Source organism: Ambystoma mexicanum, chromosome 1p (assembly GCF_040938575.1).
Source record: "Ambystoma mexicanum isolate Mex_15411 chromosome 1p, UKY_AmexF1_1, whole genome shotgun sequence".
NCBI lineage: Eukaryota > Metazoa > Chordata > Amphibia > Caudata > Ambystomatidae > Ambystoma > Ambystoma mexicanum.
This window is the reverse complement of record NC_090921.1, coordinates 1,389,426,402-1,389,446,777: the sequence shown is the minus strand read 5'-3', so window position 1 is coordinate 1,389,446,777 and position 20,376 is coordinate 1,389,426,402. Positions and strand designations below refer to the sequence as shown.

Below are 20,376 nucleotides of genomic sequence, written 5' to 3'. Positions count from 1 at the left end.
TTTGTGAGGCACGTTTTATTCCGAGCGCGTCTTGCGGTATTGCTGATGTAATCTTGTGAGATTCACACAGTCTTCCCCTGATAAACACAACATTTTCTACCCGTAACTGGCTCCCCAACCCACCCCCAAATCCCCAACTTTATATGGTGTCTTCTTTCCCATTGCTGACCTCCAGTCTGATGTGATTGCTATGGCTATTGGTATTGGTTTTATATAGCGCCTATGGCCAGGCCATCTCAACGCTGTTGTTCACAACAATCAGTGTTCCCCTATCAGTGACTACACAAACAGAAGAGTTTTGAGTCTCTTTCTGATGTCAAAAACGTGAATCTGAAAGGACACAGGGAATTCGTTCCAAAGTTCGGTCCAAATCTGCCCAGCGTTTTTCGCCCTATGGCTGTTCAAAAACTGCACCTTTTCTCTACAGGAAAACGAATGGGAGTCGGTTGAAATCTGCTATTTCATGTGTTCTCAATAACATTTCATTTTTTGACCAATTGTTCCTAAAATGTCCAGTTTAACGGGGCCCTTGACAAACCTTTGGTTTAGAAAATGTCATCCAAATCCATCCTGCAAGTCAAAAGTGATTAGCCTTTCTCAGCTGCTCTGCTGCAAAGCAACAAGACTGATATAAAGGTTTTAAAGGTGTAATGGCACCCTGTTCTCTGTCTAATATTTTTAAAACTATTGGATGGATTTACCCTAAGCCAGTTAATTCAATGCTTTGTTCCCAAATTGTTTCTCATTTGGCCTGAATCTGCCAAGCGGTTTCCACGCTATGGCTGTTAAAAAAAAGGCACTATTTCTCGGGAAAATGAATGGCAGTAGGCTGAAAACGTTTGGCAAACGTCATCCAAATCCATCCAGCAAGTCAAATGTTGCTGGCCTCGCTCAGTCTCAATTCTGTAAAAAGCACTGAGGCTGATTTAAAGGTTTTAAGGAGCAGGGGGTACCCCCTTTTAGTGAAGTAATTTTAAAACTACTGTATGGGTTTACCCCAAAGCAGTCAAGAGATTTAAGTCAATGTTTTGTGCTCAAGTTATTTCTTATTTGGTCCAAATCTGGCCATGGGTTTCCGTGCTACAGCTGTTCATAAACTGCACGTTTTCACCTATGGGCAAATGAATGGGCTAAAAACTGTGAAATTGTGGTGTATTGTTGTTTTAATAACGTTTTTATTTTGTTATGGATTGTTCCCAAAATCAGCAGTTTGGGGTGGCCCTTGACAAACGTTTTGTTTTTAAAATTACATCCAAATCCACTTAGCAAGTCAAAAGTTATTAGTAATAGAATTTTGGGGAAAAAATGCTGCTTTCTCATTTTTGAAAAGTCTCTCTGCTGCAATGCACCACAGGAGATATAGCTGTAATTTTAGGAGCAGGAGGCACCCCCTTCTCCGTCAAGTATTTTAACAACTACTGGTTGGAATATTCCCAGACCCCTCATGGAAATAGAGTCAACGTTTCGTGCCCGAGTTCTTTCATACCTGTTCCAATTCCATTCATCTTTTTTTGCTGTGCTTAGCGCAGACATTTTTACTTTTTCTCTATAGGAGGATGAATGCGAGTAGCCCGAAAATAGTGTTTTTTTGCTTTCTTAAAAACGTTTTCATTATACATACATATGTCAGATTGGCTAGGGGCAGCAGGCCAACCTGAGGACTGGGTGGGCGTTAAACGTGACCCCAGCAGTTAACAGGAAGTTGTGGTCTATTCGGCTGAGGTCAAAGGAGGAAGAGGTGGCAGACCTAGAGACCAGGAGGAGGAAGGACAGTAGAGGGAATTGAGGAAGCAATTTTTGGGACAGGTGAGTTATTGGTTGTTGAGTGCAATGGGTGCTGCGTACGTGTGCATGAAAGATTGGCGAGTGCGCTTAGGATAGGACAAGGAGTGTATGGAAGTTAATGTGAAGTGCCTGGGTGAGTAAAAGGAGGATTTATGAGTAGATGGTTGGGTGGAGGAGTAGTAGTAGTAGCAGTGTGGAGGAGAGAGTATTAGTATGGAGCAGGGTGTAGTAGTGCAGAGGAGGGAGTTGTGGTGTGAAGGTGGGAGTTGTAGAGTGCAGTCAGGAGTAGTAACATCGAAGGGTGGTGGAGGCAGTAGAAGGAGTGAGAAACATCAGAGGGACAGAAGAGAAGAGGCCCAGGGAGAAGAAGGTGGGAAGTTAGAAGGAGTCGGGAGAAGGAGAGTAGAGAGAGAGAGGTGAGAATGTCATGAAGTGAGAGGGAGAGGATTGAATGGGCATGACTGTCTGAAAGAGCCAATCCAATATCCCTGTTTAGATAACTAACCCCAGGATAGTGTATGGTCTGTCCAGAAAGTCACCGAGGGAGGTTAGACAGATAAGGGGTTCTGCCTTTAGGTCTTCACTGCTAGTATAAGTCACAACCTAGACAGTAGGGTGTCAATATTTGGTATATGCTAACCTGGTGAGTAGGGACACCCGGTTAGGGAGGATTGTTACTATCTAGACAACGGAGAGAGAGGGACATTCCTAGGCCACTGAAAAATCCAATAAAAAGGTTTCAACCATTTGTGAAACTTGGAGTATTCTTTGAGTCATCTGTGACATCCATTAGATTAGTAAACGGTATTGCTCTAATACTGTATTAATTGTAGTAATTAATTTCCATCCATACTCAGACTTTTTCTCTCTGTGCCTGTAAGTATCGTTGCATGTCTGGAGGTGATTCCCCATCCCATTTCTTAAGGAGGGTTGGCGTGCATCTATTTTTTCAATGTTATTTTCCATCTCATATATCGTGATCTATCACTATCCAAATCCTGAGCGTCATTCAGGGAAAACCTAAGTGACAGACACTTAAAGAGGTCTAGAGTCTTTGGTTGAATATTCATCTTGATTACTTTGATTCATCCTGTGAGTGCCTCCAGATCACCTTGAAGTTTAGTCAGCTGGGACGTATAATTTTCCTTTTAAATATTCTGTCAACTGTGATTTTAAATCCAAGTTATTTTATGGAGATGTTAGTTAGATCCAGGGCAAAGCCCTCCATATTCATCATGGGAATCTGGATTGTCCTCATTATTCAACTATCTGTTGATTTTCTGTTTTCTGGTTATTGCCTAATAAAGCTTATATGGTCTCCTACAGTGCTTCCATACATTTATATATATATCACTATTGAGTCTCTCTGAATAATATCTGCCATAGATTCAGTGGCTATTCCAAAATGTAGTGGGGAAACGGGGCACCCATGTCTTGTTCCTCTCCTAATATCAAGCCTTTTGATATTATCCATGTAGAGAGATGAAGTAAGAGGAGAGCTGATATAATTCACATTTTGTTATAGTATTCCAGACAGTATCCACCAGGGCCTGGAGCTTCTCCGGGCATCAGCGTCTCCAGAACAGAACCATATCTAGTTCTCCCTCTGAGGAAGGAATGCATAACTCCTTCCTCCTAGCCTGCTCTATTGTTTGTAGCTGTAGGTTCTTATGGGAGGACTTTATGCCACCATCAGCTGCCTTCTCATTGGTATAAAGGTGTGTGTTTTTTCTGGCACAGCGTTAAACTATCTTCCTTGCTCCTGTGACTCTTTGTCCAGTTTGAGCATCAATACGTTTGAGGATCTGGGTTCTTGCTTTACACTTTTTATTCTGGTGGGCCAACACTTTCCCAGCTTTATTTCCCTGCTTGTAGTATGGTTGGTGTATATGTCTAAGACCTCAATCCATGGACTCTTAGAGTATTGTGTGTATGACATTTCTAGATTCCATTACTTCTTTTTTAATAATAATGATTTTATTGTGATTTAGTCAAAAATTTGAACTTTTACACAAACAGAACAGTATACATCACAGAAAATATCACAATACCCACCCAATTAATAAAATAACCAATTTGAATAATAAAATAATAAGATAACATACAGCAAAATATGAAATGTAAATAGATACTAAAATATGAGATAAGTGAGTCATTCATGTGCCACTGCCAAACAACATCCAACTACTTCCCCAACTCATTTACTTATGTATGCGTGCCCTCAAACTGAATCTCAAAGTATGGTACGTCAGTTTATGCAATCCAAAGAAGTGCAGGAAGAAGAACTATACTCTAGGCTACAGGGATTGACCCAATTCGGGGGAACAGACAGGAGACCAGACAATGTCTTACATAGCACTCCCTCTACAATAGGAAGAATACCAAGTCAGGTCGCTTGAAAGGGTCTAATCCAGCTGGAGATTCCTTACATGGGACCAATCTCTAAACAATGCAAACTGAGATGAAATGGTGTCTGTAGTAAGGCAGTAGTCCCAAAACAAATCCTTGCTTATGGCCTCGTAACTATGCACCGGTTTTCCCAGCAAACATATGTACAACGGCCCCAATTCGGGGCATGATGTGAGAACATGTCTGATAGTCTCCAGGGAATCACTTCTCCCGCCGATACGATAAGTCCTGTCCTTCAGGACTACACCCAGTCGTGTGCCTGTGACAGCAAGGGCCTGCAGTTGGTTACTACGTAACCTTCACAGGAATTGTCTTACTACAGGGTCCGGACACAGGAGCCAGTAAGGTTGTATCCTCCTGTATCTATGTATTACATGAGATGCTGCCTTATACCCTTTCAGCTTTTCCAGGTGGATGTAATTTTCACACCAATCCCATCGATTTAGCTTGTGTTCAAATGATCTTTTAAAGTGGGTGCATGGCCTAGTTCTCTTCGTGGAGTGGATCCAGCCTATCTCCAGGAAAAGAGATTCATTAAGCCGTTTGAAGTTTCGCCCACGCGGGACCTTTTCTGAGTCGTGATTACAACCCACTATGGTAAGCAGTTTACCGGCAAGCGAAGTACATGCTTTCAAATAGAAAGCAACCCGGGCACGCAGCCCAATTATAACCTCAAGTATTGCATGGAACAAGAGGGCCCGAGGCCTAATACTGCCCGCCAGTAGTGGCCCTCAAGAATGTTAAGCCAACTCAGGTCCTGCATGGCTAACGCTTCCAGGCCATAGAATATGGCCGGCACAAGACACTGCTGGTGCAATTTTACAATACCGGCCATACTATACCCTGCAGTTCCCTTTGCGAATTTACAGGCCTGGAGCATGAACAATTTGTCGCGCCTCTTTTTTTGAGCAATTATCAGGCCGTAGTTAGATAGTACATCAAATTCCAGGCCCAAATAGGGATTACTTCTTTTTTAGTAGTATGATTTTTCCCATCCGTTTCCTCATATTTGTATTTTAGTGCCTTAAATGAGGTCTGAAGATTCAATATGTGTTCGTCCCAAGACAGCTTTTGTGGGAGGTGTATGAAATAATATGTCTGCTGAGCATCTTGTAGCCTATCCCATAGGAGCAGTGATGGACTGATGCGGGCCTGAGGAGAATGTAATGTGCTCGATATCCTAGTGTTTTGCCCTCTATGCATCGAGAAGATCCAGTTCCTCCATTACTTGAGTGGTTATTTTAGAGGCCTTCCCTGTTGTCAATCGGATGCCATTATTACCCCTATCTCAGTGGAGGTCAAGAACTGTGTTAAAGTCTCCATCCCATAGTAGTCTTCCAACTGACCACATAACTAGGTTTTCAGCCAAGGTTCAGTAGACAGTAGTCCCTGTGTGGTTGGGGGGAATACCTTTGAAAACAAACATATCTTCATTTTGGATCAATCCAGCAACCCATCAGTTTAAAGTTAAGGCTTGTGTGAATGACAGTAGCAACTCCTTTTGAAACCCCGTCAATACTCAGGGCTGCATACAACTGACCAACCAATAATGTATTGAGGCAAGTTCCCCTAAGTGTGTTTCTTGAAGTATAATGGCATTCCCGTTTAGTTTCCCAATTTCATTAAAATCTTCCTAATTTTCTCTCTATTGGTTAACCCATTGTCAGTGAGTGAGATTCATTTGATACCACCTACAAGGCAAATCTCGTTTTCCTTTACGCACAGTATGTGTATCGGAGCAGCTGGATTTGGGTACAGTTTTCTCTATTTTGAGTATCAGAGAGCATAACCATTTTGGGTTTTGGATAGGACTCTAGCAGTTCAGGTGGCGTCCATCTGGGCCAGTGTTGTCCAACTCCAGGCTTCGAGGGCCGGATCCATGTCCGATTTTCAGTATGCCCCTCATTAATATTCACGAGATACATTTGCATAACATTATTCTAAACGTATGCACATTTTTGCTCATGAATATTAATGAGAGATATTCTGAAAACCAATCAGATTTTACGCCCTCAAGGCCCGGAGTTGGACAACCCTGATCTGGGGGGATCATGTCGAGCAAGTTTGGATTTCCTGGGCTAGAAGCAGCCATAACCGGAAAGCCATTTCTGCCGATAGAAGTTCTTGAAATGTAACATATGATAAACCATAGCTGAAATTAAAAACACAGGTAGACTATATTTCTCTGGTCTTTGTCCCTTCGGGGAAAAGAAAATACGCATTTCTCTTTTACTTAAGTTAGCTCTCTTTGGGGACAGCCCAACTGGGAGTCATGAGGTCCTGTAATATAGGTGAAGGATGGTGAAGGGGCTAATGTGATAAAATAATATGGTTATACCATACCTGTGAACTCACATGCTTTTGGCCAGTGTCATCCGCTATGTGAGCAGCTCTCTCACCCGCCAATCGCCTTATTTGCCCATATAAGTCAATGGGCTTTCACCCACCAAAAACAAAATCAGCTGTTTTTACCCACCCTCAGGCCACAAAAAGTTGAGAGCTATGGCTATACTATTAAGGTGAGTACTGCGCATCCTTGTCGCCACTAGAGTTTCCGTAAAGTGTAATACTTAATGGTCGAGCTATATGAGAGATCCCAAGCTTGTGATTTCTCAGGAGTGAGATCACCCGAGTCATCTCAGCTTTATGTGGCTAACATAGACATAAGTATGATCAACTTTTCAGGCGTCCAATCCATAGAGTCTCCGACTAGTGGAGCCTCTGCGCTGCATTCCGTTGTTTCTTCCTCAGAGTCTGACTGCGGTGCGGTTTCCGTCCTCACCTGATTTTGTTTATTGGTGGGCAGTCAGGTGTCCACCTAGAAGGAATCCCATTGGCATAGTTGATCTTTATGTTGGTGCTCTAGGTAATCCACTGATTGCTCTGGTGTGGTGAACCAATTTGTTTTTCCTCTGTCCACTAGTCGTAGTTCTGCTAGGGCAGTGGTCCTCAAACGGTGCGTCTGGCACCCCTACAGGGGCCGGAAGGATGTCCAGGGAGCTCAGGGCTCTTTAAAAAGGGATTATGGTAACTGTTTTTTGTTAGAAAATATAAGCAGTTATAGCTTGTTTCGGGGCCCAGAAACAATATATTTACTCAAGGGGGTGTTCAGTATAAAAATTTTAAAGACCACTGCACTAGAGAAAGACGGTACGCTAGGAATTCTTTTGACTTTCTCTCCCAAAAGGTTAACTGAAGGACTGCATATAGCTAATGAGCATAGCTACTATATGCTTTTCCTTTAAGAAGACTATAATAAATATATAATAGCAAAAAAGACTGAAAAATTAGCTGCAGCAGGCTTCTGTACAGGGTTTCCCTACAAATATTGCCAAAGATAAAAAAGGGCATTTTGTATTCATTTTCCTTTTATTATATTCAGAAAAAGTGCTATTTGTTCAATAATACATGTCAAGATTGAGTTTGATGCCTCTGCCTATCAAAAGTGACATCTACAGTAAATATAACATTTGCAAAGTGAATTTACAATAAGGATATGTATTTTTCAAAGGCGGGTTTGATACTCTGATCCTGTTAAGAAAAAAAATCAGATAAACACTTGCAGAATTTCCATGCTGGTTTTCAAATAACATAAATCACAGATAAAAACAGTTTCCGGATACACAAAGTTTAAGTAATACATACAACAGGACTCTAGATGTCTGTGATCAATACAGTGCGTTGGACCATGTGGTACCTGCTGGTCAGCTTTTGGCTTCATCTGGCAGTGCCTGAGCAATCATACAGTGCAGTCTACAAGCAAATGTTAAATGTGACATCTCAGAAATAATGCTGCTAGACTGTAGGCCAAACCGCTTTTACGCATGCACACAGGCCGCTGCATGGCCGGTCAATCTGTTTCCAAGGGGAATGATCCAAAGATCCAAGATTCGATTCACAAAGATTTGCATTGGAACAAATTCCGGATAAGCCTCGGACGGATGTATGTGAAATTGTACGTGAAATTGTCAATCCAAAAAGTCAGCAGGAAAAATAAACGAGTAATGTTGAACCTGCAGCCACAGGCGTTGCTAGGGAATGGTTTAGGGGGCTATAACCCCGGGTCTTTTGGTTGTAGCCCCGGATAGAATCTCAGAGACTACAACCAAAAGGCTAGCTAGCCCCCAGTCCCGACAGTCCCGACATTAGCATAGCCCCAGATCTTTTCCAGCAACACCCCTGCCTGCAACAAAATGAAGTCTATGAATATATAGCAGAATCGCTATAAAAATAAAACTGAAATTACTTTTATCATTTATAAATAGAGAGTGCAAAGTATTTGTTACCTTAGATTAATTTGCCGGGTGAGAACTTCTGGGTTCTTTTGAGGTAAGTGAAATGGAAGAATTACATTGATCGGGAAAAAAAGTGAGTAAAGATAAGCACGCGTAATATGGCGGTGAGAAAATGATTACGCAATGACTAATAAAAAAAAGCAGTGGAGAGAATTTAGATGTGCAGCTTTACGGGCGCTCCATCCCACATGCGCATTGTGGGTTTTGCCACGTTTGTCGGCAGAGAAACGGAGAAAGCAAATAAAGACACACTTCTTTTTCCCAGTCCCCATGTCCCTCATTTTGGCGCGCTTCCGCGTAGAGACCGTTTGGGAGAATAGAGGTTCTATAAGAAGGGAAACACAAAATCTTGTGACGAGGATAGGATCTTTGCACCTCCTCATAAAAAAATAAATATATATACAACATTCGCCTGTGTGTACACACTAGCAGGTTTGAGTCGCACTCTCAGTCAGGGTATTCCACTGTGACAGCGCACAGTCAATGAAGGATCACCAAGTCCACAAAGTAGAATTAAAATGTCTTCTTTATTCAAAAAAATTATAAGTGTTAAAATCATCTGTGCAGCTCCACAAAGAGTGGTCAGGGAAGGCAGCAGCAAAAATGATGCGTTTCAAAACAACTAGTTGCTTGGTCATATATATATAAAGCTGGTGAGCACCACACCTTCCTGGAGTGCAAGGTTTGCAGTCAACATGTCCGGAAGTGAAGAGAGCGAAGGTCAGAGGCCGGCAAGGGAAGCGTCCGAGGATGAGGGGGCCAGCTGCCTTCCGCCGGCCAGGCCATTTTGACATGGGTGACCAACAAGCCTTGGGACAGCGATGGGAAAGATGGCTGCGAAGGTTGTAGAACTACATGGCTGCATACTACGAGAAAGCAGCAGATACATTTGCCAGGAGACTACTCATCAACTTAGTGGGAGATGAAGTTGAAGATCTCATCCCTGCATTCCCGCCTGAAGAAGTAAAGACATGTGAGGGACTCAGGGAGGCACTGTGTTCATATTTTGACCCTCAACGCAACATAGACCATGAGAGACATACGTTCAATACAACATGTCAAATGACGGATGAGTCCATGGATGCGTTGGCGACTCGACTGCGCAAATTGGTGGCTCAGTGTGACTTTCACAAATGTTCAAATGAAGAACCCATTAGACTGAGAATTATTGTAGGGTGCCTATCATCCCAGTTCAGGAATAAACTATACTTCGAACCTCTTCCACTTGTCACCATCTTGCAAATGGCAACGACCGAAGCGAGAGCTGATTCCTAGGCCACACAGATTGAGCAAGCAAGGGTGAGGGGAAAGCATATTACATCAGTCAAGGAGGAAGAGGCAACACATTCAGCAATGCCCGAGCCAGAAGGTATGGCTCAACTGGAAAATGCTATAGGTGCAGTCTACCGCTCCCACATGAGGAAGGCAAGCAATGGCCTGCATTTGGACACAAATGTGCCAACTGTGGAAGGGAAAACTACATGGCAAGAGTATGTAATGGTACCTCATTATCATATAAAAACAGATACATGAAGGTGAGGTCAGAAAGCAGCTCTTCCTGACCGCATCTCCAGTGGTTCCTGATCGAGAATCTCAATCGTGAACTATTCTACATCCAAGTAAGTTACAGATAGGCCACGCTCCTGTATATGTATATTTTTATTTCTGTTCTATACCCATTCCTTAAACCAATGCTCTCGCTCTCTACAGCTTGGGAGAACCGAGACAGCTTTATCGAGCGGCATGATGGGCACAATATCCTGCTTTTTGCTCAACCTCAATGATCAATGCTTAAGCATTCAAGCCTGATCGGGACTTTATCCCGTTTTTTACAATCTTTTTTCTTCAACCTTCAAGAAGAAGGGTGAGTTCCTTTTAAGGACACTTTCTATTATTTTAAGCAATGGCTTGCACAATCTTCTGTTGCTACCATTCTCTGACATTACAGACATCGAATTACCTTAGGTATATTAATGAGTGTATTGGACAAATACATTATGCTTACTTCCACAGACGCATTTTATATTTCTTCAATAGCAATACCTGTTCTCAATTCTTGAGTTAGGACATTTTTCTACACATAAAAAGTGGGTTTAGCATTTAGAATTCTCTTCCTAATATGAACTGTAAGAATGTACAACACATTCTTTACAAATAGGCATATTTATCTTCTCTGACCAACATGAATACATTTTTGCATCTAGGCATCATTAGGATCCCATTGGTATTTGTGACAGGATGTCTTCATAATGCAACAATGTTCTTGGAAAACTTTGTTTCAATAAATTTTTAACATTTAAATATAATTTTATCAATCTAAAAATTTAAAAATTGTAATATTGTAATTAATTTCCTCTTTTGTAGATACTTGTGAAATTTTGTTGAATTTGCTGCCCCTGATGAAGAGTGTATCAAACTCGAAACGCGTTGGGCCAATCAGAAACAAATAAAAAAGAAATGATTGTCTCTTCTAATGGAAAGGAGTCATTGAATCTTTATATGCTAATCATTAGAATCTCCAGTTTGACTATTTTGAATCATTTATGATAAGAAATTGATGTTTAGAATAGAATTCTATTTGTAATTCTACATAATATCTTTTAGGCTTTTGCCTCTTAGTGTGCAGGGGACACAGTTTTTCATAATTTGGATCTCTCTGTTTTCTAAGAGTATGTAATGCACCACTGCACCGGGCGCAAGGAAGCAGCAGCAGAGGGGCCAGACAGGAATACAGTATGCGTACGCCAGGGCCCAGAAGAGACGTCAACGCGAGAAAAGATCTGGTCAGTCATGCCCAGCAAATAACTGGGAGGTCTGTTTCATCCCCAGCAGTGCAAGAAAGAACCATGCATGAGTATGCATATATGATGAATGATATGGTGACTGGCCCGGAAGCAGACATCTATATCCAAGTAGGTCAACACCCTGCCAAGTTTGTCATTGACACGGGAGCTACGCTAAACATAAAGTGCATCTCAGAATGTCGCAAAATGGTGCATCCGCCCAACCTGATACCATCAGAGTTGAAATTATTCCAGTGGGCCGCCAGGGGTCCAGTCCAAAACCAAGGAACATTCTCGATACAACTAAGACACAAAGGGCAACAAGCCATGGCAGAGTTGCATGTCCTTCAAGTAGATGTGCCGGGAAGTAATCTTTTGGGGAGATCCGTGGCCCTCGAAATGAAATTGCCACAGTGATGTATACCATCCAACATGGAATGCCAGTAATGCAACGATTTCCAGAATTGTTCAAGGGAATTGGATGCTTGAAAGGAGACCCAGTTACCCTTCACATAGATGGATCAGTACCTCCAGTAGCGCAGCACCCTCGACAAATACCCATTCACCTACAACCGCAGTTAGGGAACGAGATTCAATGTTTATTGAGAGAAGACATTATAGAACCTGCCTCCGGTCCCACTCTGTGTGTCTTGCATGTGGTGGCAGTGCCCAAGAAAGGATCATTCGATATAATCCAGCTGTGTGTGGACATGCGTCAAGCCAACAAAGCAATCGAACGATAACGGCATCCTGGTATGCATCTGGACAATATGATTAGCATGCTAAATGAAGCAAAAATATTCACTGAGCTTGATCTATACAAAGGGTATCACCAGCTACTACTGGATGAACAATCACATTGCATAACTACATATGCAACTTGCGAGGGCTTGTTTCTGTACAAGAGATTAAGCTTTGGGATATCGTTGCCTGCTGAAATCTTTCAGGAGAGCATCAGGAGAGTAATTAGACACATCAAGAACTGCTTTAATTACAGCAACGATATTTTAGTTTTTGGTGTGGATCTCGAACAACACGATCGAAACACTACATCAGGTGCATCTGGCGTTCTCTCATGCGGGGCTAACACTAAAGGCCAAAAAATGTACATTTCACAAGAAGCACCTCAAGTTCTTTGGACATGTATTCTCGCAAGATGAAATGAGACTTGAGCCTGGAAAAATGACCGCAATGGCAGACATTTCTCCCCCACAAGACATTAGTGAAGTGAGGTCGTTTATGGGTATTGCCAGTTACTGCAGCAGGTACCTGAAGGATTTTGCTACGATCATTGCACCTTTTGGAGAGATCACCAAACAGCTATCTTAAAGATGGGCTGGGCACGAAGGGCACTGTGCCATGGTGGCCACTAAGACACAGATAAGAGATGCCATGTGGTTCCCAGGAATTGATGCAATTGTGGAAAGCACGATAAAAAGATGTCAACTGTGTCAGTGCACGTCAAAACCGAACAACCCAGAACCACTCGAGATGTCAGAGTTGCCAGAGTCTCTGTGGACACATGTGGCAGTTGATTTCTTTGGACCGTTTACAGGTGGAAAATACTGGATGGTGGTGATGGATGAATTCTCTCGTTTCCCTCTTGTCCAAATGATCTCCTCCACGGCAGCTGTCATTCCCAAATTGGACAATACTTTCTCGGCATGGGGAATTCCTAAAATACTAAATACTGACAATGTGCCACTATTCAGCAGTCTGGAATGTGCACAGTTTATGAGCTACATGGGCATAAGTCACCGGAAAATCACACCGTTATGGCCGCAAGCCAACGGAATGATTGAGAAGTTCATGAGGAGTTTAAAGAAAGTGCTTGAATAACATGAGCTGAGGATTACAGAGATTCCCTGCACAGAATGACGGGGAGGTGCCCGCCCATCAGAGCTGGTGTTTCAAAGAAAAGTGAGAATGAGACTTGCCCACAGAGAAGAGCATCGGGAGCATGGCCTCATGACTCTGCAGGCAGAGGATACAGCCAAAAAATGTGATATGAAAAGATAAGCTAATGAAAAACGGAGAGCAAAGTCTTCAACACTGCAAACGGGAGACATGGTGCTCGTGTGTCGGAAACAAAAACGAAAATCAGAGTCAAGGTTCGATCGGGCGCATTTAGTAATCACACAGACCAGGATCCATGGTGACTGCGCGATCTCCGGGCAGGGTGATCACCCGGAACATGTCACAATTCAAGCTTTATTGTGAAAGAGAGAAAGAGCACGACGGGAAGGAGAACCGTGAAGAAGGCAAGCATGACAGGTCAAGAAATGATGATGCAGGCTCAACGGAACCTAGACCCGCAGTGGAGATGTAGGCAAGACCAAAACGATGTATCACAAGACCTGTGAGATTGATTGAAGAAATGTAAAACTAACTATGAGTACAGTGTTTTATTTTGCCGAGAGTAGATGTCGTGTCTGGGAAGGACACGGTTAATGCAGCGTGACGAGAGGCCTCATCACGCTGGACTGGGACCAATAGAAATGCGCGCCCTCACGCATGCACACTGGGGGTTTTGCCGCATTCGTCGGCAGAGATAGGGAGGAAGCAAATAAAGGCACACTTCTTTCTCCCGGTCTCTGGGTCCCTCATTTTGGCGCGCTTCCGCGCTGTGACAATTAGGGGGAATAGAGGCCCCATTAGAAGGGGGACACAAAAAGGTGATTTTATCGGCTGTTACAAAACGAAACCAGAAGCATTATGAAGGCGGATGAAAACGATTGTTGGCTTAATCAGCATTTGCGATAGCGCATAAATGTAAAAATCATATGAGGCATGTGTATGAAAGCTGCAGATAATTATTTAAAATGGCAGCGTTCAATAGTGAAAGGTCATCACAATATGGAGATGATTATTCAATTAATCAGCGTTAGCGAGGTCGCACATATGTTAAACTCTTGTGAGGCATGTGACTGAAAGCAGCAGGCTATTTGCACGTTAATTGGCAAAATGTGCGTGCAATTCGGAAATGATTGTTGGATTAACAAGCGTTCGCGAAGGCGCATGCATGTTCATATAAAGTGAGGTATGTGAATGAAAGCAGCAAAATAAAAGCACAATACAGAAATGATTGTTTCATCTGGGTGAAGATAGAATAATTGTTTGAATTATTCGGCCGTATGTAATTTCCGTATAGGCGAAATGCGTACAGTTATGCCATATGTTCTTTTCTTCCGTCATTTTCTATGGAAAGGCTCCGGACATCTGAGATTTGCTCCTGCTGCCTTACACCTTATTCACAAAGCCAGCATCCGGAGCAAACCTGGAGCCTTCTGGAACATTTTTGAGGGGCTGATGTGCAAAAGTGATTCGCAAATATTTGCACATTTTAGGCTTTGTGAATCTGGTGTGAGGGAGAAGTAGAAAACCTTGGATTCCCTGGGCATCTCCTGATTTGTCCCACTGCAAATCTTTGTGATCCTGGTCACATGAGGGGCGAGGGTATGAACATCTACTTACTGAGGGAGAGTTATTGCACAGTTCGAAGCATTTATTGTGGGTCGTTTTCTAGCGGTAGCACATTGTCCGAATTGTCTCTCACACCATCATTCATTTCATGCCTTTAGTCTCCCAAAACTTGCTGGATTTGGTGGATCCTAGCTCTGAGACCACTCTGAGGAGGTTGCACGGTTGTTCTTTCAGCATGGCGTCCCTGGTACAAGAGCCCCCTGGTCCACTAAGGCGTCAAAAGGGTGGCTAGCTTGTCATGCTAGCTGTAGTCAAGAACATTCTCTGCCTTTTCCAGAAAAAGGCGAGTTTCTTCATTTTAGGCTATCGCATCATCAGAGGGAAGCATTGAAATGGTGAGAGATGTCCTACTGGAAAGACTGTGATAGAGACTACACGTGAAATGTGCTGATGCAAGACCTCTCTAAAACCAAGTCTTGGGCCTTAGCCTGGCCTATAGAGCTCAAGGAAACCTCTAAAACATGTTCAGTTGTTCATGCCATCCGGCTATACAGGGGTGGGCAGGACTCTGCCTTGCTAAAGAATAAGCAACATTCTTATCCCGATGGATTTTGTCAGTGCAAAAAAAGGTTGAAAAACCTTGAACTCTTGATTCCGGTCCAAACAGTTTGCAATAGCTGCAGGAAGTCTGGGTTGTTTTTTGAGAACAAAAGATTGGGTCAACCCTCCACCAAATTGCTAAACATTTCTAAATTAAAACCGGAGGGGGATAGTGGTGGACTGCATTCTGCTTGCACCGTAGGATCAAGGAAGGACCCTGGGGTGAATTATCTGGTCCTGTGGCCATCTGGCAGACGCACACGAAGGGAAGACTAGGAGCAATGTTGTGGGTGCTGAATGAGGAAGGCACAATAGTCAGTTTATTGGCAATTGGCGTACAGACAATTTCTGGTATGGTCTGGGGCTAACGGCAATTAACACAGGCAAATGCTGCTGGGTGCAACAAACACGGCTAAATCACAATTGAGAGACTCTCTCTCATCTGGATAACATCATAACAGGTGTATTTGTCGAGTGCACGTTCATCCCCAAGAGGGGCATCTTGGCGCTATTGACAGATAACAGATGTTCATTGTTACCATATTTAAGGGTACTCATTTTATCAACCTCTGAAGGATGAAGGGCTGAGTGGACCTACTGGGATCTGTACCTGTGACCAGAAGGACAAACACAGGCCCCGGTAGTGGATGCATTTGTCCACTGAGTCACAGACACGTCTCTATCCTCTTCCAATTTGACACCCCAGGTAGCAGGGCGTCTCCATTCCATGAAATATTCCAAAACTACATTAGGCCTTTAATACTGTTTGTTTATGGAACATACCATGGGGTGAGGGGTGTCAGTGACCATGAATAGGGCCACAAAGAGGAGTTCTGCGATTGTTCTATAATCGGATGCCTCATCTGAGTCAAACATTTTTATATTGTCCCTTCATCAAGAAAGGTTGCAGCTTTTCTTTCCTTTCCTTTTGGGGATTATTTGACTATCCTTTGAATGCAGAGTTTGGGGTGTGGTCCACTGCAATAGCGTAAGATGTGATTACATTTGCACGGCTGGGTTTATTGGAGGACCCTGTAGGTTTGAGAGATTTCCTGTTTTTTATGGATTTGTCCACATAAAATGATTTCCACCTGATGAGGGTCAACACGATTTAGCCACTTCACACTGAATGCCCGGGCCATGGAATTAAAACTAGTTAGGATTACATTTAGTTTATAGAATCTGGTTTCTTAAATGGATCCAGGAAAAGGAAAGTTAATTTACGGCGACTCTCATCTCAAGTCCAGAAAACAGGGAATCTGGTAGTTGATACCACCTGCATTATGAGTGAGTGAAATGGTGGCATTACTCATTTTTAGTAGAATTCTGCAATTCTGAGTGATACAACACAATGACAAGCCAGGCTCACCTTTTCTGATCATCAGAACTGTCCATTCCAACTTTTCATCTACATGCTCACAAAAAACATATTTGCACTTTAATTTGTCAGCTAGACTACTTAGACTGAACCCATTTCTCTGGCATCCTAGTCGGCTTTTCATGTACGCAGGAATATTTTAGCACAATGGTCACCATTTTGACTGCATTTACTTTTTCCAGCCCCAAGAACGATGTGTTCGAAGTCCTCATTCCCACCTTGAGTTGTGGTTGACCGTGGCCTGTGCATAAAACAGGCATTGATGGATTACCCTACTGCAACAGAGGTTTGTCATCTTCTCTTGTAATCCTCACCCAGAAGGGTATATCAATGCTGGAAATGCATGGGCTTCCCACTTTGGTCATAAACAAAATTGGGGATGTGCATTTTTTGTTCATGAGGATGAAAGTGGATAGACAAGTCATCCAGCATTGCATTTCTGCATTGCTTTTGTGTATGGGTTATGTTATGTTAAGGACATTTATTAAGCGCTCGTTCACCCAAGGGTATCATGACCCTGGTGTAGGAGAGAGAGCAGACCAGCATGTAGAACTACTAGAACAGGTAGGTTTTCAAGGCCTTTCTAAAGCTGTGATGATTGACCACATTTTTCAAAAAGCAGTGGAAGGCTATTCCAGAGCGGAGCTGCGGCAACTGAAATAGCACGACCACCAATACGGCAGCGTCGGATCAGAGGGACAACAAGAAGGCGAGCTGTGACCGAATCAAGGATTGTGTGGGAAGATAGTGGGAGAACTTGTCACAAAGATATTCAGCAACTTGAGCATGCAAGGTGCGATGGACCAGGCCTAGAGCTTTAAAAACAATGCGCTGGGTCACCGGCACCAGTGTAGTGAACGCAACACCAGGGATATTGGGCACCGTAGGGGGAACCAGTGGCGACCCGGGCAGCCACATTTTGTAGCCGTTGATGCCGCTGAATAAGACCCTTAGGCTGAGATAGATACAGAGAGTTACAGTAATCGAGCAGACTAAGCACAAGGGCAGCCACTTCTGGTGAATCCAGATGAGGAGGTAACAAAGGTTAAGAGATAGCGATTTTTATTGAGATCAAAATGTGTCGTTATCCCTGGAAGTATTTCTGGCTCATTATAAGAAACTGTCATTCATTTCGAAATTAGTTCTAGAAGTGAACATTTGAAATGTGTAACTTCTCAAGTTAACTTTACATTTCTTAACACTAACTAAAAACAGTGTTTCAGTCCCCATAATGTATTTAAAAGTATGCAAAACAATGTTAAGAATTTGAATTTGAACTTGTAAAAAGTAATCTATTGGTCTGCTTTTTAAAGGGGTGAATTTGTTTTGCATGACTCAAAACAGGATAAAAGGCTGCAAGTGAATTTTGGATTCCAAACTCAAAAGAGGAAATAATCGAGTTTCAGAAGCGAAGACAGGGGCGTGATCCTCTTTTGGGAAAGACATGTTTGGCTTTATCGTAAGGAGACAGGTTTAACGTTTTAGCCCAGCAGGTGAGTGTAGCCGAAGCATCCAAGAGTGACATCTTTGCTACAACCATAGTCGAATCAGATGAGGACATTTCCATCTTGGTACTTCAAATATCTGAAGAAGCTCACAGCAAAGAGCTACATCATTTAAAAGCATCGGATTTGGCAATTTGATGCATGTTTTGTTCCATGAAGGTCTGCAGCTTCGACACAGGTGTAGCAGCTCTTCCAATAGCAGGTCCACAACACCTCATTAGGCAGCATTCAGGGACATCTGTTGTAACTTCCTTAAACGGTTGGCTGCCATAACCACATGGAAATGTTTCTAGGAACCAAGAGGAGAAGAAAGGAGTCATTAATACATGTTTGCAATTAATCCTGCAACAGCGAGTTTAAATGTTCCGCAGTGAGAAGTTTGAAAGGATTAATGTCCTTCTGTTTGGACGTTGGTGCTTGTTATCAGTATGGTGGTAATGGTAAAACCGTGGGGTGCTGTCAGTGATGGTTGTTCTTACCTTGCCCGCCATTCTCATAATAAGATCTCTAGGAATTCCCACCCCGTTCCTCGGATTATCTGAGTAGGAAACATGCTCTATGATTCGCAAATGGGGTGGACATCAAGTGGCAAGATTACAAAGAATCTCTGTGGACCTTAATTGAGAGGTATAGGAGTCATGGCACAGAAGCCCTACTTTCTTTCAGGAGAGAGACAAAGAAGTGATATTATACACAGGTGTCCTACATTTCAGAAAGGTGTTCGAAAGGAGAAAGCTTAGAGATCTAGCAGAGCGATTGCCTATTTCAATGGATGCTTGCAGAATTTGCAATGGAAATTGCATATGCTCCTATCGACATTATGAATTGAAAGGCAGTAGCCAATTCTCAGAAGAGGGATGGTTTCTTTTTGCATTCAAAGTACATGACAGGGAAAGCATTAAATACAGTTCACATTTAGCTTAGCAGGGGTTTATTTTGTAAGAGGGAAAGGTAGTGGATCCTAGTTGACTAGAAGTCTAGATGGCATTTCAGCGTCAGTCAAAACGATCTGTGGTCAGCGTGGAGTTTTTAGTGAACATGTGAGTTGCTGTGAGTTCTGCCTATAGGACAGTGGTCTTCAAACTGTGGGGCTGGTCCCCCTGGGGGGGCGTCGAAGGATGCCCAAGGGGGGTACAAGGCTCTTCAAAAAGGGATTACGATGACTACTTATAATCGAAAATATAGCAGATATGGCATCTGGGGGGTCAGCAACAATATTTTTACTCGAGAGGGGGCTCAGCCCAAACATTTTTTAATACCACCGCTATAGGACATGGGGTGGGTTATATTGCGGTTTTCATGGTATAAAAATACGTTAAAAGTGAATTCAAATCTTATGACACATATTTTGCAGATATGCTTATACATCGAAATTGAGAAGAACATCGAAAAGAATTGTGAACATTGTGCATTTTGCATTAACGCATCCACAAATAACCATAGCAAAAATACAGTGTTGGCATAATGCGAACCCATATCAATGTCAGTGGTGTATTTTAAGGTTACAAAATAAAAAGAATTAAAACATGACATGTGAAGGGGTGCAGTGCCTGTCTAAAGATGAACCTTTGCACACATACTTGAGGAAAAGCAGAGGAAGGATTACAAACACACCAATGCCAGAAATGACATCACATAATGATATCTCTTTCACCAGCTGTACTAAACCATATGCTGTCATTATATGAGACAATTTTCTTCCGGCTTTAGAATTGCCCAAAGCATGGCTATCAGATGGCCACTAAGTGATGGAGGAATGAGACCGACTGCAAGAGGGTAGCGCATTGTTTCACCCCGAGGAGCTTTTTTGATGTAATTTTTGTCAAGAAAAAAAGCTCATCTAAACATATGGGGTGGGGCAAGGGGCTATAAGGGGTGGGGAGGGGGTTGTTGGGGTAGGGTTTATAATTAAGGGAAGGGGAGGGGATTTGGGGGGACACCCCAACAAAAAAATAAAAACATTCAATTCGTTTTATCAAAATAGTTTTTTTCGAAAAAAACTCACGGCGATATAGGGACATAGAACCGTGTAAAACTCAGGGCGGGTTTTTTTTTTTCATTCGGCATGAATAGGAAAAGCTATTGACTCCGTATTTCTTCATCACACTAAAGTGTTATTACCAAATCACAATGTATTAATGATCAGTCTATGTGATGGGGTAATTCTTAGTTCAAGCCCTAACCAGGATATTGCATTA

At 42.7% G+C, this 20,376-nt stretch overlaps 1 protein-coding gene across 1 annotated transcript in view; it reads right to left on the bottom strand.

Annotated features, from left to right (window-relative positions):
* Positions 1–7,544: 7,544 nt before the first annotated feature.
* MYLK3 (myosin light chain kinase 3) overlaps positions 7,545–20,376 on the bottom strand; it is a 529,860-nt gene continuing 517,028 nt past the window's right edge. The window contains exon 13 of the mRNA XM_069607066.1: positions 7,545–18,467. Within this exon, the coding sequence (XP_069463167.1) occupies positions 18,396–18,467 (72 nt within the window). The 3' untranslated portion in view covers positions 7,545–18,395. The remainder of the gene's footprint in view (positions 18,468–20,376) is intronic.